A 22082-nucleotide genomic window follows, 5' to 3' on the forward strand; every position below is an offset into this window, starting at 1 on the left:
TCCGTCACAGCTCAACCCAAACAAAGGCTCCTTCCACCTGCTACGATTCTTCATTCTGAATCTGCCGCTATATGGATCAAAATTGAGAACACTTTCTGTTTTGTGTTCCCCCTCCCTGCACTGGCAGAGCTGCGGCTGTGTTGTGGCACTGCAAGTTTTGCCACGATTGGCTTCCCTTTCACCACTCTACAACTACTGTAGAGCCGAGAGCTCCGAGGCGAGCTGAGCTAACCTCCAACAAAGAGTAACAAAGGCAGTTGCCCTGGGCTCCCGCTGACCTTTGCCCCCTGCCTCTTTGTTTTTTGGTGCAACCTTCCAACTTTGGCTCTTAGTTTGGAAAGAGGGCCCAGTCCTTGGCTTGAAGCCACTGTCGTGTCCGTGCACAGTGTGCACACAAAGTGTTGATGTGCGTGTTTTTCAAAATGCGTGCATGGAATTGTAGGACACATACTCCAACTGACAGACTGCCCCTGTAGGGGGCGCTCTGAAAAATGCTTTCCACACGTCTAAATTCTGCCCCAAAGTGTTTTAATTCGCAACAGGTATTTTAACAGTTGTTTATAAAAGATGGAAGGAAAGGTGTGAGGACCTGTTAATGCATTTCGTGACGCCCTAGCATGGCCAACCTGCTCTGAGGTCCGTTATTAAAATTCTATTATTCAAACACCTGACTCCAACAAATCTCCACATCTATTCTGGATGTGGCCATCCAGGCGTTTCAGCACTTAGATTAGATTCCCACAGCCGCCTGAACTCCAGCGGCTTGTTTGGACGGCGGTTTGAATGGCTTTTCCCCGTGGTTTATAAATATTTAAAATGGAAAAATGGAAGAAGAAGAAGAAGAAGAAGAAGGAGGAGGAGGAGGAGGAGGAGGAAAAAAGAGCCTTGAATGATGATGGTCGAAGTGGTGATCAGCAGCGCGGCATCGCTGAGAGGTTTCGGAGGCCTGGTTGTGAAATGAATGTTGGTGAAATAACGCCGAGCTCTCCGAGGGGAGGGGCTGGAACACAACACGTGTTAGTGTGTGTCTGCTCTGTGTGTTTGTGCGCTCCGGCTCCTATTAAGATAAGATAAGATAAGACCTCATTTGTTTTATTTTCCTTGATGGGGAAATTCACGTTGCAGCAACAGAGAGCAGGTTTTGGAAATCAGCACAACAAGTGCAATCATTATATTTGAGAAAACTGAAGGAAAGAAAATACACAGAAATACTAATTATCTATACATATTTTCAGCGTGGTTGCTGTGTCAGGTTTTCTGCGAATAAGCATAAAATGATAAGAAATAAAACAAACCTAATGTGCTGATTAGTTATAGTCATAGAGGAAGCTACACATAAACACATAAACTATGTTGTGCTGTGGAAAGCAGGTGGGATTAAATGAGTTTATGCTTCCTCCCACTCATGTTCGAAACAAATGAAAACATGTGTTGTGTAGCTGGTTTTGTGTGCTTTTATGTCTCTCTGTGGTCGAATGCCCACCTGCCTTTGTCTTATTTATCTCTCTTTTCTAGTTTTATTGTTGAACAACAATCTAAAAAAAAAAATAGAGTTGAGGAGCCTTGCTGTTGGCTGTGGGCAAGAATGACGCCTCGTGTGTGCGCTTCTCCTGCTGCTATTGTGCCGCAAATGTAGCTGATGCTGTTTGGTCCGTGTTCATTCAACTTCCATATTTAATAACAAATCATAATCTTAAATTCAAATGACATTTATTAATAATTACGCTGCAATACTGAGGGTGCGAGAGAAAAGCGGAGTTCCTCACTCTGGTGGTGTTGACCGCTTCCCTGAAGGCCACTCCCCCTCGCTCCACCCACCCACCCGTCCGCCATTACAGGAGCTCCCTTTGTCTCCGACTGGCCTCTGTTTCCGTCATTGTCCCCCATATTGACGCTGGTGGGAACGGCGGAGTGGAGCGGAGCGGAGGGGGCAAAGCCACATGTCAGCTCCCAGGATGGATTGGTGCCCTGAGGGGAAGGGTGGTGTAGCTTAAGGTGCCTAATGTAACCCCCTGTCCACCTCCCACCCGTCACCCGTCACCCGCCACCCCCAACCCTCCCGGGACCCTCCCAGGCAACGCTGGGATGCGCTCGCGCGGGGGGGGGGGATCGACGTGTCCTTGGCGTGTGAATGACGCACGCTCTCTCCAACGCCGCGGCGGGATGCTCATAAAGTCGGCAAACAGTGGAAAAACACACAGGGCGACGCGAGGCTGGCTAGCAGCTGTTAGCTTCTGTCCTTGAGCGAACGCACTCATGCGGGTGGGGGTGTGTGGAGGTGGAGGTCGAGGGCTGAGGGGAGGGTGACTTGTTGTTATTTTTCTATTAAAAAAAAAAAAAAGCCTTGAAAACTAAGCAGCTGACTGTTGGTTGTTTTTTTTTGTGAGTGATGTCTGGAAAGCGTCCTCGCCCTCGCACCTAGTGCTGTAGTCAATACCACACCAACCGAGGCCAAGACATTATCAAGACCAGAGAGTGTCGAGGTCAAGACCAGACCAGGACATTTGGGGTTCGAGAGTCAAGAAAAGACCAAGACTTTATATATGAATGAAAAATAACAACAAAACTGAAAAAAAATGACAGGTATCTTTTTCAAATAAATTCAAGTTTGCTTCTCAATGGAACAGCAACATCTCTTTTCAGCAAGGCATCTTTTAATCATTTTATTTAACATTTTGCTGCTTTGCCAACTATTTTTTAATTTATAAAATTAAAAAATAAATGAACTAGGAACTGTGTCACTCTGGGTGTCACAAACAGAATGTAAAATGGCAGCAGCTGGATTATTTTCCGTTATGATCGTGTCATTGCAGTGTTGGACGAGTCCTGACTGGTCTGGATCAAAAAAGACCGAGGAAAAATGCCTCCGAGTCCGAGACGAGACCACGGCCCTTAAAAAGTGGTCTTGAGACCAAGCCTGAGTCTGACCGAGGTGTGAGACTGAGGTCCAAGAAGCCCAGAAATATACACAATAGAGCCCAGTAGTGTTGCAGGATGGTGGGGGCGGGGATTTAAAAGGGGAAAAAAGGCCGTGTGACTTCTGCAGCTGAGCTTTTGTCCCCTAAGCCGCAGAGTGTAAAAACACACACGCGCGCACACACACACACACACACACGCGCGCTCTGCAGGAGGGCGAGCCCGTCATCTCGCCGGCTGTACAGTGGGCCCCAGATGTCGGCCTGCTCAGCCTCACACTGTTGCTCTTTGTTGTCGTGCAGCAGCGTGTTTTGGCTCTTTCTGCACGACATCGGGGCCCTTTCAGCGAGCGTGGATAAACATCGGCGGCGACTCGGCGAACAGAGCGTTGGTAGCCGGCAATGAAAGAACAGGTCCGACTCGCTCTGCCGCGGCGGCACGATCACTCGGGTTCCATCTGTGAAATCTAAGCGGAGCTAAACGCTGTGTTCCATAGTAACTCGCTAGTAGCTGCGTGGGGTTTGCCCCTCCTCTCCAAACTATTAGTGCGGGCTCTTCACCAGACGGATGTGTGCGATAAATCGATTCAGGTTCGGGTGAAACTGACACGTTTCGATGAAAGTCTTTTCCTTTGAAGAAGAAGAGAAAAAAAAAAAAAGAAAGTAAAAAGTAGGCCACAACCTCACAGATCAGTTTCCGATCTCAAAATCTCACACAAGCATCATTTCACAGGAATGGAACGCACCCCGATGACCCCTCCGCCTTATCAGGCTCTGTTGCTATGCGAGTCGCGGAGGTGGAGAAGAAAACGTTGCAACGCCGTTTCATCAGTGTCGCGGTGAAAACCGAGCGCAACAGCGAGACGGCCGGCTTGATGTCGATTCTGCTGCTGCAACAGCGAAGTAACGGCACCCGCCCCCCCCCACCCCCCCCTCGTGTCGAATCTCATGCAGATGATAAAAACGACGTGAGTCACAGCAAAGCGGTTTGTTTTGTTGTTGTTTTTTCTCTTATTGCAGCAGCACAGGAACACCCTTCTGCTGTCCACTTCTTGTTTTTTTTTAGGGCGATTCGGAAAAAGAAAACATCACGCTCTCGTGAGTCACTGCACTGAGAGGCCGTCCTGCGAGAGATTGCAACACCTCCATTAAATCTGCATCTCAAGTGCTTTGTGCAAGATTTGGTTTGGTTTTCTTTCTTTTTTTTTTTAGTGTTGTTCAGTTCACTTCCTTTTTTGGGACATCAACATTTTTCCAAAATTTTTACAAAGCACAATTGCGATTTGCAGGTGTTTCCATTGAACGCTGTGAAGCGCATGAACCGTAATTCTCTTAAAATCTCGTCCCACAACATTTTACGAGAATTACGTTTGCTATTGTTTGTTTACGTTTTTTTTGCTGTCAGGAATGGTTGTTATATTTTTCTCTTTCGTTACTTGTAAAAAGAATATTACACAATATTAAACATGATACTTCTGTGATACAGTATACCTCTATATGGATTCGTCTGGAAAAACATCATGAGAGCGTCAAAACCTTTTTGCCATATTTGAGAGGTTTTTGGAAGTTTAGGTGTTTCCATTAGCATCTTCTTATTGCGATATTTAGGTTTTGCACAATTCTAGGAGGAATGGAAATGCAGCTACTGAGCAGGGAAAGTTTTTAGGCAACAGCTCCATAAAATACTCGAAGATAACAAAGGAGTCTCTGCTTGAGCAGACTGCGGCCCACCCCAGCCTCCCACCCACCCAACACGTTCCTGCGCTGCTCCTCCGGCCTTTTCTGCTCCACACACTGTTTGCAGAGGCAAAGCCTTCAGCCTTCAGCCGCCACCTTCCCTCTCGCTGCCCTTTGCCCCCGCTAAACCGGCTCTACTCGCTCCCTCTTTTGTTGCCGTGTCAAAACAGGCCTCGTGTTTTTTTTTTTCTTTCCTGCCCCGCTGCTGCTTAGCAACCTGCAGGAGTCTCTGCAAAAAGAAAAAAAATTAGGTTGGGGAGGGCGGTGAGCCTTTTATGTGCCCAAACTCTGGGCTCTGCCGAGTCAGCAGCTCTGGCGGCCACCGCCACCTCGTTTCACTGGCAGGTTTTTCTTTTCGGGAGAAACTGTCAAAAGGTGCCGCGTGTCGGATGCTCGACGGTCGGGCAGCTACAATTGGAGGGTGAACAGACTGCAGGGATTTTTTTTTTTTTTTAAATATTGCAAGACGGTGGAAGAAGGTGTCGTGAATTCCTAAGATTTTGGCCCGTTGATGGCGAAATGTTCCTATGTTTGTACGACACGATCATCGTGACCTTGTTTATCTTCACAAGTGCTCCGGAACACTTTTCAGGACACAGAGGGGAAACTAACTCTTGAGTCGAGTTCTACTGCGGACTTGATCTTTTCTCCAGACGTCTCGGCACAGATGGCCGACTCGGGCCTCGAAAACACGGGGGTCAAATTCCAGTCCGTTCCATGACACACCAAAGATGGGATTTTCTGGGCTGAGAGACAAGGACGTAATCAAAAAGAAATAGGGCTGCTTCATTTGGCAAAATCTAATTATTTAAGTTAAATGGACTGAAGTTTCTCATTCAATTCTTGAATCATTGAGAACTGTGACACGGAGGGCAGAGAATGACGACGCAGCTCACGGAGGTGATATGATGCCAAGATAGGAAATCTTTTATTACAGAGAAAAAAAACTTTTTCTTCCAAAATATAGAAATCTGTACAACTTCCGCACAATCAATTTACATGAACTGTACAAATTTACAGCAGTTCATCACAACATACCCAAGGAAAAGAAAACTGAACACGATAAAGATGTACTTGACATGAAATCACAAGATAGACAGCTTTTCTTCTTGGGTAAGCTCAGATTTTTTTTTTTTAGTTTTTTTTCTTTCTGGTTTTCTAGGTAAATAGAAAATAAAAGGAGAAAAAAATGAATAAGAAAAAAACAAAGGATACGTCTACACTTACAGATCATGGAAACTAAGATTTTGACTTTTTTTTTTTTTTTTTACCAAAACAACTTTGGTCCTTGCCAACACTCCCATCACAAATGGCTTCACTTACGAAAAAAAAAGCGTTGTCCATGTTAAAAGATGAAATACGAAAAAAAGGAATACATCTAAAAACACCTCCGGATAGTAATTATTGGCACTTCCCATGTGTAATGTTATGTACTCTACCATTTCTTGTACAGTTACAATACATTCTACAATATGTAAAAACACCTCAAATGTGAAAGTGGCAATAATTCAACTAAGCAATGACAACTTTTTTTCTTTTTTTGACGACGACAACACCGACAAAACTGCTGTTCCCTTCCTGCTTCATGTCTTAACATGCACGACTTTTCCAACAAGGGTTATTTGTTTTTCTCTTATTATTGAATGTCCGAGGCCTGAGTTTGGCAATACATTCCAGGAGAGACTCCTCGCGTCTCGAAAAAGTAAAACAAAATGTCACAACTTCAACTCGACATATTTAGTGCATTTTAATGTGCTATTTTTGTCTCTCTCTCTCTCTCTCTCTCCGACCCCTGACTACTCCAAGCGCTCTCACGACGATTCTGGAACCTATGTGCACACAAACTGAATGGATGCTATCGAAATAATTGCCACTTTCTTTTTCTTTTTCGCTGAGAACATTTGCCGTTGTAGAGGCAGTACAGTTGTCAATTGGGATTCAGGGCTTTTTTTTTGGGAAATTTATCTAGCTTTTTTTTTTTAAAAGAAAAAGTGGGTTAAAATGCTGGAATAAAAATCCTCGAAAAGAGAGGACGGGGAGGAAAGAAATCTATTGAAAAAGTGAGAACAGGCGATCATCTCGTATCTGAAATATAGACCAATCTCAAAACATCTTTTGTCACATGATTTGTGTTTGAAAGTCATTATTAGAAAAAAAAAAACAAAAAAACAAGAAGTCATGGAGCAGCGTGTTGTTAAAACTGGCGTCGATGACGGTGGGAACCGGAGCTCCGGCTCCCGTCTGGCCCGCACGGAATCGCTGCTTTTTTTTTCACAGATTGTTGACGGGAGTATCAGCAGAGAGCATTTGGCGGAGGTGTGTGTGTGGGGCGCGGGGGGGGTCAGTGCGTCAACGGCTACTACAGCTCTGTTACCCATGATCCTCTCCTCTCAGGCTTTAGAGGCAGAGCTTAAATGCTGGCGGGGCCGAGCGACACCGGGTCGGGCTCGGAGCTCCGCCCAGACCCCTGGGTGAAGTGGGGGTTGAGGGTTTGTGGGGCGGGGGGTGGGGAGGTACGTCAGACAGCCATCACATCCATTCATATGTGTGTAAACAAATTCGGACTCGGTAATCAAGTGCAGTCCGATCCAGTGAGATGAAAAACCAAAAAATAAAACAAAACACAATGACCTTGTACCTTCTATTTTTCTCGTCTTTGATCCACGTTTCCATCGCCCCTCCACCCGCTTGCCCCCACCCCCACCCCCACCCAGTACAGCTTAAGTGCACCTATCGTGTGTGCTGGTTGTTGGTATATATATATAAATATATATACGTATGTATTTTTTTTTTTCTTCTGAAATCCATCACAGCTGCGGGAGGCTTGGAGGGCTTCCGGTCGGGGTGGAGGTGAAGGGTGAGGAGGGTGAGGGAGGGGGTGGGGGGACACTTTGAAAGTCCAGAGCGAGGAGGCGGCGGCAGGGGGAGGAGCCAGAGGGATTTTAGCTGCCCTGGACAAAAAAAAGAAGTCCGGCCCTGGCTCTCCCCGGCCGACCGCCCGCCTCGTCTCTCTCACCTCGCCTCCCCCCTTCCCTCTCTCACTCTCTCTCAGTCCCCCCACCTTCCTAACCCAGCTCCCCGCCGTGACGGACGGTGATATGTGTCACATTACGTCCACCTGCGTCCACAGGGTGGGGCGGCGGCCCAACAGGAGGTCTGAGCTGAGCACTGCTGATATGTGGCTCTCGAGGCACTCGAACCTCCAACACCTGAGGAGGGTTTTTGTTTACATCAAGCTGCCGCGCTGGAAAATAATCAGACGCCTCGACTTCGAGGCTCCGGGGCAGCATCGTTGTTTTTTTGTTTTTTTTCTCCCGATCAGGCTTGTTCACAAATGCCTATTAAAAAGAATCACTAATGGTCGTATCAATGAGGTCTCAGTAAGGCAACGCACACATTAAAACTTGTGTAACGCTGTTTTTTTTTCTTCTTTTTATGCCATCAATGCAGCTTAGTAAGAATAGGAAGCCGGCAAGGCCCCGGTGTTTAAATCTGCGAACAGTCTGCGCTCAAGACCTCCTTTTGGCCGACGTCTCGCGCCGTCAACACTTTAGTTCCAGACCTTTTCAGACTAGCGGCTCCTCCTCCGGCGGCAGCGGCACAGATCGCCATCTGTGTGCGCGACCCGGGGAGGGGGGGCGGGGAGAGGGGCGCAAGGGTTGGGGGTGGGGGTGGGGGGGGTGAATAGCCAAAAGTGCCATATGAACAGATGACCAGAGGGTTTTCTAACATACCACCGGAAGAACAAAAAAAGAAAGGACAAACAGCTCTGAAACGTTCAAATACAGTGCTAAAACAAAGAGCTTTCAAAAGACCAACGCTTTGAGTAGACACCGGCCGAACCAAAGCTACGGCGTCCGCGGCCCAGAGACCAAGATCCGACCAGAACGGGTGACATTCGAATGGATGGAATGCAGGCGATTTTCTCGGGGGAGAGGGGAGAAAAGGGGGCAAAAACAGTACACATCCCACACAATCTCATGTCAAAGTGCATTCAAAGTCAACTCGAATGGGACCCCAAAAAAATTGGATTGAAACAAAAGCCCCTCCCCCTCTGTTTAGTTGCTACACTTTGAATTTTGGCGTGACACGGGAGACGACGAGGGGGCGGGAAAAAAAAAACAAAACAAAACCGCGATGACGACGACGCAGGAACTCTGATTGTGTATTTCAACAACATTCATTTGACGAAGGGGAGGCGTGGCCCTCACCCCTGGAAAGCTACACATGCATGCGTGATGGAAGTGGGAGGGCAGGGGGGGTGCCGAACAGTGCAACAGGACACGCTGGTATCCATAGGTAACAGGTGTCACACCACATTCCACTTGCACTTACGTACAGGGCCGACCGACGGGAGACTGAGATGATGGGTGTTCTGAAGCTCGGTGAGGATGGCGAGAGGTAGTGGGAGGAGGGGGAGGAGTTAGGAGCTGGCAAAAACGAGTCGCCCCCTCCCCCGGCCCAGAGAAAAGGGTTGTTTCTTTTTCTTTTTTTTTCTCTCTCTTTGTTAGAATGCAGAGATGGTTTTCATTTAGGTCGAGCTCTGAACCTCGACTCCTCCCATCGCTCAAACTGGGAAATGAAACAAATTGGAAAAGAAAAAAAAAAGAACAATGACCGCAACTTTCTAGAACATCTGGATTTGAAAATTCAACCGGGTAGTTCCTGGTAAAGGAATTGAAAGAAAAAAAAGTCCTTTTTGTTTAATGGTTTGGGTGGGTGGCCTCTCTGTCGATCGTGTACCCATAGTAACCACAAGTCAGAAAAAGTGCAAAGTCCACGACTGCCCTGTCGGAGATGGAGCCAATCACCGTGCGTTTGTCTTTACAGTGGACGGGGGGTGGGGATGGGGGGTGGAGTAGGAGGGGCCACGGTCTCCGCAGTCTGGTTCCGGGTCGGTTCGGTTGGATGGTTCTGGTTTTCCTTTAGCTGCCCCAGCAGGTTCCATCTCCACAAAAGCCTCTCCTGGAAAAACGGAGTGCCCAGTTGATCCGGTGACAAAGAATGGACAATAACAGGCGGTGTGGGTCGGGTCGGGTCAGGAGGCGGAGGTGGAGGGGGGGTTAAAAAGTATCAAACCTACAAGGTTTCCATCACCTGAATGATAGGCCACATCCTCTGCTTTTTTTTCTCTCTCTTTTGCTTTAATCTTCGTTCACTATTTCATTTCATACTCTTAGCTTTAAAAAGGCTCGCCCTGGTGCGGCCGCAGAGCGACCCACCCAGCGGCGTGACCCTGAACTTAAGTAGGCCGTGTTGGGCGAGGGGGGAGGGGTTGTGGGAGGGGCCGACGACGGCGTGCCCGTTTAACTGGACACAGTCATCATGTTGTAGGACTTGGAGGGACTGGTTCTGCCCAGCACCATCAGTTCCTCCTTGCAGCTGATGTGACTGTCCACCATGGGGCCCATTGGCCCGCTGTTCCCTGAGGGGTTGCCGCTGGCCGGTACCATCGCCACCGAGCCCGGGGGGCAGGGCTGCGACTCGTACAGGACGCAGATGGAGCCGTCCTCGCCGATGCGGTAGGACACCTCGAAGGGGTCGACCCACAGCGTGAGCTCGCTGGGCAGCAGCATGTAGAGCTGCTGGATGGTCAGGCCGATGCGCTGGCCCGCCTGCCCCACCAGTGGGTCCATCTTGTGGTTGATGCGAATGCAGCGGTAGCCCGAACCCTTGCAGGGTCTGTCTGGGAACCAGTGGTGCTTGTATTGCTCTGCAGGGACAAGAGGAGAAGAAGCAAGGACAAACGTTAGTCCTGGTGCAACGTGGGTTGACAGATAGGAGCACGTGCCAAGCAGCAAGTGAACGGTTAAGTAAGAGTGCTGAGTTGCAGGATGGGTGGACCTCGGAGGTCTGAACAAAGGTTGTAAAAGAAAGTAAACAGATGAGCGTCGGCGATGTCCACGATCATTTGTACGCTGTGTGTTGGCCAATTGATGAGTGTAAGCCTGAAGCCAGTCCAGCACCCAGAATGAAGGGAAAATATGTTGAGCCCCAGTGTACATAACTTCCATTAGCAGTAGCTTTGCCTGCTGCTTAAACTGCCGGATCAAGTTAATTGTCATTTTCAGTGAAAAAAATGCTCATAAGTTTAGAATAAAAGCTTTGATTTATGTATTTAATATGACGGATAAGCAGATTATTATAAAATGACACTCAGATTACTCAGAGGAGAGGCTTGAGTCAAGAAATTATGGGAAATAAAAATGTGGTGAAATATTAAATAGAGCAGCTTGGTTCCCATGAATCTTGAACAAATAGGGTTAGGGCTTTACAACTTTCTACACTGCAGATAGGTACTAAAGACATCAAATATATGAGCAAGATATATGTGACATAACTAAATATGCTTTTTATGAACGGTGGCCATTTTGAAATATTTAAATATAAATCGTGTTTTGAGTTATTTTACACTTTTATTCTTTACTACATAAATCCATGTGTGTCCACACATAGTTTTGATGCCTTCAGTGAGAAACTGCAATGTCAATAGTCATGAGAATGAAAGAAAAGACATTAAATTCATAAGCTGTGTTCAAACTTTTGACTGGGAGTGTAAATATTACAGCCTGTCAGATAAGTTTTTTGTGTGAAATCTACTTATTTAAAGCCATGGGCGTAGTTTGAGGACACAGGGCAAAAGAAGAGGAAAGAAAAACACTGCCACCTGTTCCAGGCCTGATAAGAGGCAATAAAGAGGCGGCCGACGGCTCCCGAGGCCTACGTGACAAAATGAGGCCCGTTGGATTGCTCAATCCCTCCCCTGGCTGCCGTCTGTGTCACAAAGTCTCCACAGACGGGCGCAGACCAAAACACCAAGAGTGTCGAGGCGGCAGCCAGCCATCTGGGACGCCAGGCTCCGCCTCTTAAAGGGAGAGGGTACCAATTTTTTCTCTTCCTCCATTTGTTTTTCCCCCTCCTCCCCCCTGTCTCAATCGCGTGGAAGTTTTTTTTTTTCCGAAGCGCAGCGAAACTGGTGATTCAGAGTGACGCCACTCGCAGAAAGCCAGAGGCCTTCGAGCGGTTCAGAAATGTCGACCGCGTGTTTTGGGTGTATGAGGGAGCGAGAATACGGCTAAATCTTTTCAAAATCTTCCCTCTGAGTTCACTTTTGCGAAACAACTGAAGCTGATCAGAATAATGGGGCCCCTTAAAGTTTCCATTTCCCGACTCTTTCTCTCCGACGCGGCTCGTCCAGGCTGAATGACCATTCATGCAAGTTTCTTTGTAAGAGGACGCAAAGTAGGCCAGCATTCAGACGGCCACCTGTACGCTTTCGGCAGATAATAACACCCCCTTCCCGTCGCCCTATCACCGCCGAGTTAGTGGAGGGGCTGGCGCTTGTCCTTGGGGGCAAAAAAAGAAGGGGGGTGGTGGGTAGATGATCTTTCAACCCTTGAACCGAGCCACAAAAGGCAGCTTGCGAACGAAGCCCTGAAGCAGCTGGGAAAGGATCGGCTCAGCGGGGCCTATTCTTAAAATCCAGGACACACGGCAACAAGCAGGGAGGTGGGGGGGGTAGGAAACGGAAAAACAAGCGGACAAATGCGCACTTAGCCTAAAGAGTTTAACGAAACTGGGCTGTTTACTCAACGGCATTGACCTTAAACCCTTTCAAACTCCCCCACGCACACACACACACACACAAACATGTCGGTGTTTTTCCACTGAGCCGTCTTTGACGAAGAGCAGGCTCCAGTCAGATTGTGCAACTATCAACCGTCCAACAAGAGGGAGAAGAGCATGGATGTGCTTCTTGTCTGCTCTGTTGCCGTGGACAAAGGAGCTCTGGGTCCTCGATGCTGCTACACTCACTAGTATACACATATATATATATATATATAAACCTATATACAAACCCTTTGGACAGTAATTCTGCTATGACCCAAATAAAATAAAAAAAATCCCTATAATCTACTTCGGTTTGGCTCCGTTTGATAAAAACAGGAAACGCTCACTGCGACGACTGATGTGGCTTTAACGGACCCCCCCCCCCCCAACCCGCTCACTCTCTAGCCTGCGGTTCCCCTCCCTCTATAACGTCCCCCCATAGGCGCCCACCAAAACATCCCCTCCCCCACTCGGAGGCTTCACAGCAGACGCCATTCAGCTCCCAACTTTTTTTTTGTCTGTTTACAAACACCATTGTGCCCCCCCCCCCTCCTCGTCGTAGAGGTCCCAACAATCTGGCATCTGTTCCAGTGTGGGCCTTTCGACGCAACCAACGCTGATCATTTCCAAACAGCACCACAAACCAATCTTAACGCTGCGTCTTTCTCGATGTGAGAGCGAGTGTTTGGCTTATGAAAGAAGCAGCGCTTCCACACAAGCCAAGCACCATATGCAGCAGAAGATGTAGGTCATCTGTGGAATTTGCGCTCAGTAGATTGACTGGGACAGATGCACAGAGGCTTTAGAGGGCCTGGGCTGGAATGTGTTTACAGCAGCAAAGCAGACCGTCCCGGGCCAGAGCTGGTCGTCGAAAAAAACAAAACAAAAAACACACACACACACACACAATTCCAAGCAGGGCTTGAAATAAACAGTATGAGAAATAATGATAGACAGAGCAATCACTGTAATTACACTAGAATTCTTCTTGGCTGTGTGCTTGGAAATGGTTGTGATTATGCCCAAGTATAAAAATATTTTCTCAAAAAAGGGAAATCCATTGTTCTTGTTGGCATGTGGCGGATAAACTTGTCATTAACGTCAACTACACGCCGCAAACGCCTCCATTCCAGGATTTGTTTTCTTCGCGGAAACCATGTTTTGATCGGTAAATTACGAATTTTGAAAAAGGAAAAAAAAATGGGTCGTTTGTTTGCATCAATCGTCAACCTATTTTACAGCATTACGTAATTGATCTGGTTGGGAGCTGCCAGCGCTGCGTTCTGTCGGTGCTCCGTCGGTCGAGGCGCACTTCCTTGTTCGAGCCAAGCTCCCCCCCCCCCTCCCCCTCTTCTAAACAAAGTAACTCATCAAAACGGCCTCAACCGCGTCACTTTTTAACCCCCCAAAAAGCACCCGATCCCGTCGAACGTTCGATACTAGAAACGGGCCCAAACGTCTCCGTCGTGCCCACCATTATCGTCTTTGTCGTGAACACGCAGAGCTGCGCGTCGCCGCGACTGGCTGCGATAGTCCGGAGAACAAAGGAAGGCTTCTGAACGCACGGTCTTGTCAACGAACATTACGTCGAATAAATTTCAAACTGGGAAAAAAAAGGACATTGAAATGAGTGGGTGTGTTTACTGGCGATGGGCGCCAGGTTTGTATCTTCTTTTTTTTTTTTTTGCGGGTTTTCTGTTTTTGTTTTGTACGTACCGGATAAGATGTCCTGTAAGCTTTGGTTGAACGTTTGGACCTGTCGGTCGTTTACGTGTCCCTTTACCCTCAGAAATCTCGACAGAAATCCGACGGCGGCGTTGATCTCCGGTTTCATCGTTCCCCTCGCACAAAGGGTATGCATTGAGAAGGCAACGGTGCTCCGCAAGCGGTGTGTTTCCTCCTCCTCGTTCGTTCGTTGTTTATCCGAGCGTTCGGCCCCACTTCTGCTGTGCGTGATGGCGCTTGTGTTGTCTTTCTCTTGGCATTTATTTGTCGAGGTAGCAGGATGTTGTCTCGCAGGAGAGAAGCCGGGGGGGACGGATCACCTTTTTCGGGGGGGTACAAAAAAAATACAAGTTTGTTTTCTGTAAATGAGTAAATCCGGGCTGTTTTTATTGTTGACAGTCCGCGACTTCCGGCCACTTCTCCTCTCTGCTTCCCTCTCCTCAGTGGAGCTGTCGACACGGTAGCCGTCCTTTTTATAGTGGCTCCTCCCCCTCGCCCCCTCCCCTCGCCGTGTCGACAAAGGCCTCGACAGCAACAAGCGCCGGCCAATCACGGGCCAGCAAACTACCTATGACGAGTTGTTGTGCGGCGTTCACGTCACCGCTCTGAAAATAAACAAGGGACGGCTCGCAGCATGAGACCGCGCCGCGTTCAGGTACTGCCCGGAATGCCGAGAGAGAAAAGAGCGCTCAGGGCGAAGCAACAGAACACAACAGAACACAACACATCACATCACAACACAACAGACGCGAGAACTCGCACGTAGTCCTTGGGCCCAGTCGGTTCGGGCCTAGAAGGCGATATGCGGAAAGCCACCAGTTGTCTCGTTCCATTTACCTTACAGTAATAACAGAGATGTGCAGCTGGCGGTTGGGGAGATTACCGAGCGATACTGAACACCTGAATGCAGCACCGTAATGCACACCAGAGCCATAACAAAAAAGTTTAGCCAGACAAAGGTTTCACGTGTCGCCTGCTACTTTTACACGGTATTTAGTATTAAAAACATGATTAATGTGAATATTTTTGTACTTAACCCATAATCACGGGGCTGCTGACTGTGCGTTGTTGTTGTATTTTTGTTTAATGTTTTTTTGTTGACGTTTTAGAAATACATAAAAATTGAAGCAGAAATCCTCCTTCCCTCACTGTCCTAAAATGGGAGGCCAATACTCTTTACTTCAAAGATATTTCAGTTGATCAACCTGTTAAACAATGATTTTGCGCGACACCAATATGTTTACAACTTAACAATTTTACAGGACATTACTTTATCAAGCTTCTATGTTGCCCTGTGTTAAATTTACATACTTTGATCAATAACCGGCTAAAGTTAGTTGTGTTTTAAAGGTTTTAATACAACTTACTGGTTAATGTTTCTTTACAGAAAGCTGCAATTGATTATGCGAGTCCCAGAACATTTTGCTGTCTGCTATAAAAGATAATAACCCATAATAAAGCAGTAATCAGAGCCAGGTGACCGTCTCTTCAACTGACAACATTGTGGGTGTTGCCACTTTCAGCGTTAATCTCCTTAGTCAGGTGAGTTCTATAGTCTGAATGTATTTGGCCAAGCATTATTATTATTATTATTATTATTATTATTATTATTATTATTACTGTTCTCCAGAGCAAGCAGCAAAAAAAAGAGTGCTTGCTCTTTTCTGGCGTCCTTTATTTGTTTATTTATTTTATACCATGTGTGGCATTTCATTTTGCCACACAGATGCAGCATGGTTAGGGGAAGCAGTGAAAGCTCCTGTCTTTTCAAAGACTGCATCTCTACAACCAGTGGAAAAGTACAGGCTGCTGCTTTGTTTGTTGCACACACGGCCGGCACTGACCCGCTGAGCACGCCAATCATGTTGCAATCAAACAAACCAGGACAGCATTTACCAGTTCAACCGTTGACCCCGAAGGTGTGCAGAAATGCTCGTGCGCACGTGTGTCTGTGCATAAAGTGGTCCCGTCGAGCTGCCAGCTCATAAAGTTTCCCTGACAGACTCATTGTCACAGTGTTTTCAGTGTAAATCTCAATGTTGGGGTACACAATGCCCAAAACCTTATCTGAAAAAAACCCACCAAATATTGGATTGTAGCCGCTTAAAAAAATGTTTGTACTCTATAAAGGATTGGAGATGAGCAGGGTTTCACATTCTTTTGTTTTGTTTTGACCAAAAGTGAGAATGTAGAACTGTAGAATTCTGGCAGGAACAATCGTGTATCTAAAAATAAGGGCTGATATAAGGATTCCACATTATACCTACTTCAAAACTACATAGTTCTCCAGAAAAAAAAAGAATATTTAGCCCTCTGTTTAAAGGCTACTTTCAAAATGTCTGGTGTTTGGCAGGGGACAGCAGCAAGGCGGTCTCATACAAACAACACTCCATGCAGATCTTCGGCTATTTTCTGCCACACAGCAATAAATCCTTATGACGCTGTAATTGGGCAGTGGTGACATCCGTGAACAAACCAGAGAGGCTCTTTGTTCCACTGATGAAAGTCCCATTTCCGGCTCTCATTAAAGGGCTCTGCATGTGCAGGCATGTCCAGTCAAGTTATGGCAGGTTCCGAGCCCCTACCCCTCTGCCACGCACACCCACAGACACACAGTTTCGTCCGCGGTTACGCACCACCTTGCTATTTTCTGAACTCTCACTGAGTTTCGACACGTACCAGGTGGGCCAGCGCCTGCTCTCGTTCGTGGATGAAAAACCAACCTGGAACCCACTTGCTACATTTGCTAAGTTGTTTATTGCGCTTTTTTTTTTTTTTTACCCCTCTGTCGCAAAACGATTTCAGCTTCACCTGGAACTTTTTTTTTTTTTTTTTTACCTTGCAAGCTGTGATTTTTCACGTTGCTTCGCTGCTCCTCGTCTTGGTGTTCTCAGCAGGGACGTGAAATATCTTCTCAGTCATGTTTCATGGACTCTGCTGTATAAGGCTCAGACCAGGCTATATTTGAAAATCATGTTTTTCTTTAATACCCCCCCCCCCCCCACCACCCCCTCCACAACTTTTATTATCTTCGTTCCTTTCTTCATGCTGAAGAGCACTTCTGCCTTGGATGAATTTATTTGGTTTGGATTTTGCTGGCATAAATGGGATTAAATGTGTTAAATATATATATAAACATGCCCTTCTCAATGCATCACAGTTAGTTTGCACATGTTGGCAAAGTCGCTGGGAGACATTTCACTTCAGCGGTGTGAATTTGTAATTGAGTTGATCACAAAAAGAAAATCTAATCCCCGTGACTGAGTCTCAGGGGCCGCACGCTGATGATGTTTTTGTTATTCTTTATGCAAAGAAGGAACCCAAATGGATGAAAAGAAATTGTTTTGCAACAGAAAAATATTTCCAAAAAAAGACCCACAGTCTTGAACCCAGTTGACTCCCTTCAGTTGTTTTCGTTCCTTTTGGCCAAACAGTGGGTGTAGCAATTGTGCAGTTGTTTCGATGAGTGTGCAGCCAGCCGATCTTTGTGACGTTGATGAGCTGCGTGAGGGGTCAAGTGTTTCTCAAAGGCCACACATCAAAAATAAGGACAAGAACCAGAGCTCTCCAGGCTGCTTCCTTCTTTTTGATTGTTTATCACCGTTCTCTTGCCCAGGCTCATGCACAAAGAGGACTCTGTTTTTTCTCTTTGCCCCAAGCGGTACGCCTCAGTATCGGTAGGTGTTGATAACGTAGAAACGTCTGGAGCTCTCTTCCATCAGGTCCCACGTCGATGAATCAAGCAGCTGTGCTAGCTGAAACTGTGGGGAATGTACATATAGACTCTGAGAAAATCAAAAGCCACAGAGAGTTATAAAGATAAAGCGAAAGGCGATGTGTGTGACGGCCTAATCAAACCTGGAAAACCCCCCCGCAGCTTCTGGCTTCATTTTTCTGTGTTCAAAGTGCGAGACTGTCACAACAAGCATAGAGGTCAACAGGTAGGAGAGCGTTTTCTCCAGCCGCCGTGTGCTCTGACACAGTGGGGGCCACCAGCAGCGAGTCAAACACGGCGGTGCTTAGTGCCAGACAGAGGTGGGGTATCCGGTCGTTATGTCGGGCCCCCGGCGGGACTGATGAATGGAGGCTTTTTATCTGGAAACCACACGTGAACTGAAGAGAAAGAATATCAGGTCGGGCCACGAGCAGCCAGACTTCTCGTGCGGTGTGAGCAGGTTTTTCCCGCCCCAAAACATCCTCTTTCACTTTGGTTGAACAAACACCGTTCGTGTGTACATTTTTGGACGCACAAAGACAAACACACATGCCAGAATGTGCAGGTCGTACAAAAGCAGAACCGTCCCTGCCAGTAATCATCCAGACAGGAGACAAAACAGCATCCTCAACCCCCCAAACGTTCCCAGCGTGCATATCTGCGGAACAGTCCCCGAACAAGACAATTATCTTTGCAGGCCCTTGAAAGCAGACCAGTCAAGAAGAGGAGACCCTCTAGGCACTGTACGATTATAACAACGAATTAGTTGGGTTAATATTTCACCGCAAAATCTTTCCATCTGTATCCAAATGTTTTTATCCTTCAAGCAGCAGTGGAGTGCAGTGGATATGGCTCTATTATAATGGGCTTACTTCGTCCAACAAGCAAACTCACAAAAAATAAGTCCCGCACACGTGGCCAACTTGCAAGTTTTTTAATGCAACATTTTGGTCATTGACCTTTCTCAAGCAAATGTTACTACTTCGTCCAACTAGGAAATGGCTCGATGAATGGAACTAAATGGAACCCCCTCCCCCTCCTGTAAACACGCCATTGGACGTGGTTGACGAAGAAGGCCCCTGGAGACAAGTGATGTCATGTCAGTGTGCTGCGGGTGCTGTGGGTGCTCGGGTGTGGCTCAGACGGGGGTAATCACCTTTCAGAAAAACAAGTCGGGAAAGAGAGAGAGAGAGAAAGAGAGAGAGAGAGAGAGAAAATTCTCCACACCCTTCGCCGCTTTGATCGCTCAGTCACCAGGAAGAGACTCATCTGAGCAAACCACAAACTTTCCATGAAGTTCACTCTCCAGTCCATACCAGCCCAGTCCAGTCCAGTAGAAGAGAGCCGACCGCTTGCTGCTCAGCGGCTTGGCAGCGGCAGTGGCAAAAAAACAACAAAAAAGAAAGAAAGAAAAAAAAAAAAACAGAGAAGCAAGCACAAAAAAAGAATATGTCTGGATGATTTTTTTCCCCCTAAACCTCTGCTGCTTTTGCTGCGCCACATTCTTCCCCTCCCGTGACCTCTGATTCAGCTCAACTCTGCTCTGTGTCCTCGCTTCCCAAACAGATGGAGAGGAGGCCTCCCCGTGCACCACATTTTCCATAAGGCCTTTTTCACTGTCGCCGCTCTCCAGAACGTCCTGACTTATTCATGTTCTGTGCTTGGCAAGACTCAAATTTTCCGGCATGTATCAGTTTCTTTTTTTTTTTTTTTTTTCAATTATTATTAGGCCCGAACCATTCAATCCACAATCATGGCTGCACACAGATCTGCTACTGCACAGATTGTTCACTTCCTCTTTCCGTTCTACAAAGGTGACTCAGTTCCTTGGATTTTTTCGAAGCCCAAGACAAAAGTCTTAGGCAGCAAAATATACTCAACAAAATGCAACCTGTGGAGAGTGTGTGTGTGTGTGTGTGTGTGTGTGTGTGTGTGTGTTGCAAAGGGCCGGCTGTGTATTTATAGCAGTGACATTTGAGAGCTGTGAGGGGCCCGCTGAGGCCGGTCAGGTCCAGTCAGGGATGATTACAAAATGTTCCTGTCCACAGTTTTGCATTTGTGTTGTGTTGGTGAATTGCATCACTTGTAAAAGGACTCATGAATCCACAAAGGAGAAGCAATTTGAAAAGAAAATCTAAATCTTTTAAGTGACAAAAGCGTGTGCATGAGTCTGGCGGTGTCAATGTCTTCACTTATACTGCAATAGATATCCCAGCAGCAGCAGCAGCTGTAGCAGCTGCAGCATGGATGTACACTGGGACCAGCAGCGCTGCTGCCCATGTAACTGTAACGTGGTGATGTAAGATCCACTCGCACGGCGGCACGCAGACCTGCTGACGTGCAGCTTGACCAATTAAGGGCACCGAGCCTGAGCTATTACATAATTAAACAAAAGAATAGATTTTTTTTTTTTTTTTTAAGAAAAGTGGCCTTGTGCTTTCTACCAGAAAATGAAGATATGTGAAGCGAAATGCTCCTCCGTCTTCTGCTTTCTCCACTTTTCAGAACGTGTTTTAGCAGGGAAGCTGTAAAGAGCTCAAAATGCTGTTTTCTGGAGATTTATTTTGGTAATATATTGAGGGAAAAGCATATTGATGAAAAAAATACCTGAACCTGGGTTCAACATGGCACCCTTGAATATTTTTTTTCTAATAGCAGCATGGCAAGCCAGGGTTTGTGTCTTGTGTGGAAACTATTCAAGTCATGGCTAAATCTCAACATCTATTAGTGATTTGCAGTAAAATGACACGATGATGGTCGGAGCTCCTTTGAAATTAAATTTTCATCCGTGGAATCCACAGGATTGCCCTGGTCTGTCTTGGTTTCTTTGAATTTGACTTCCCTCTGGATTTTTTTTTTCTTTCTTCCGCCTTCTCGTTTAACAGGAAGCGCCACCGCATACATTTTTTAACAAACCTTGCATGTGTGGGCCGGAGTGAACGGGGAGGACGTGCACTTGGCCGACGAGCTGCTGCCTATGTGGCATCTTGCATGTGGCACGTTGCAACGTCTCGTGCAGCGGCATGCCGACTTTCCCTGCTGGGAAGGCACAGCGTCCGTGCCGGGCGGCTGAGTCATTGTACACTCACTCACTCACACACACACACACACACACACACACACACACACACACACACATACACGTAAACAGCCTCTCTGAGCCAAAAAAAGCGCGGTCACCTGACAGCACAGAACGTTTGTGCCAGACATAAATATGTAAACGCTGCGATGAATATTGCATCCGCGCTCCTCTCGCTCCGTGTGGGACATCTGATTCTTCACACGTACGGAGCGTCGGCAGGCTGCGTGGGAATTTTCAAACTCTTGCCGTCAAATGTGCTGCAGCTGGGCGACGGCTCATCACACCGGGTGTGATTGAGCCCAAACATTTGTTCATGTTTGGGCTCAATTCGTTATTTACTATTTTAATTCATTTCAACTGAAGTAAATGTGAATGGGTCTTACTTTTGGCTGGCAGGGAGTGTTAATGTAATTTGTCGTCTGATTAAAACAGAAGCGGCGAAACCATTTTTAGGAACTCGTGTGACCCCTCGCTAAGCCCCGCCCTTAAACAAGCACTGTCCAATCCTGCGTCAGCAACCGCGAATATGCACCCATGCAAAATTTATGGCGGCGGATGTACACACAAGCCATCAGCCTCACAGAGTCAAGTAGGGTTGCCACCTCCTAGACTTTCAAATCCGGGACATCTCGGGGGGGGAGGTGGAGATCTCTCAAGTCGTGGAGATCTCTCAAGTCAGTCGACCGGGGCGGGGGGGCAATTTGTCCCGTTTTTTCCCTAAAAAACGGGACAAATTGTGTCCCGGGAGAGATTTTATTTTTCCCGGGACAGGTGGTGAAAAAAGAGAACAATTCTGGGAAAGACGGGACGGGTGGCAACACCTAGAGTCAAGACAGCCTTGCATTCTGCGTAGCGTGATGTGAGACTACACGCATCTTTCTGCAAGCATATCGGCACTTTAATGTTGTTGGGAAAGACTCTGCAGAGAAAAGACACGTGATCGTGCTGTATGCCGTATAATGAGAGTCTCACAAAGCCTGTGTGTCTCCGGCAGCGCAGGATTACATGCAGGGAGCCGCCGTAAACCAGCGACAGAAGGCACGATCACGTCAGTGCAGGTAGATAAAGGAGCTGACAAACAGCTTTTATTGCCTCGGCTCTGGTCACCGCCGCCGAGTCTCGACTTAAGGGAATTACCGCAGGCTCGGGCCCGCCCCCCCTACACACCCTCCCTCCACTCTCCCAACCACTGCGCACATGTGCCGGGGGAGAGGCGATGACTGCGCTGCCTAATGGCCTCGGTGTGACTCAAACGTGTCGGGTCTGCGGCCCACGCAGGTTGTCGCTCCGCCCGGCC

The 22082-nt window shown here is 47.3% G+C and overlaps 1 protein-coding gene across 1 annotated transcript; it reads right to left on the minus strand.

Annotated features, from left to right (window-relative positions):
• Positions 1-5556: 5556 nt before the first annotated feature.
• On the minus strand, positions 5557-14443 carry btg1 (B-cell translocation gene 1, anti-proliferative). Its single transcript, XM_076030091.1, has 2 exons — positions 13980-14443; positions 5557-10365 (listed from the first exon to the last, which is right to left on the minus strand). Exons 1-2 carry the CDS (start codon positions 14122-14124, stop codon positions 9959-9961), a joined length of 552 nt encoding a protein of 183 aa, XP_075886206.1. The 5' UTR covers positions 14125-14443; the 3' UTR covers positions 5557-9958.
• Positions 14444-22082: the final 7639 nt, after the last annotated feature.

This window comes from Nelusetta ayraudi, unplaced genomic scaffold (assembly GCF_046127955.1).
Source record: "Nelusetta ayraudi isolate G7.1 ecotype Tasmania unplaced genomic scaffold, CSIRO-AGI_Nayr_v1 ptg000027l, whole genome shotgun sequence".
Classification (NCBI taxonomy): Eukaryota; Metazoa; Chordata; class Actinopteri; order Tetraodontiformes; family Monacanthidae; genus Nelusetta; species Nelusetta ayraudi.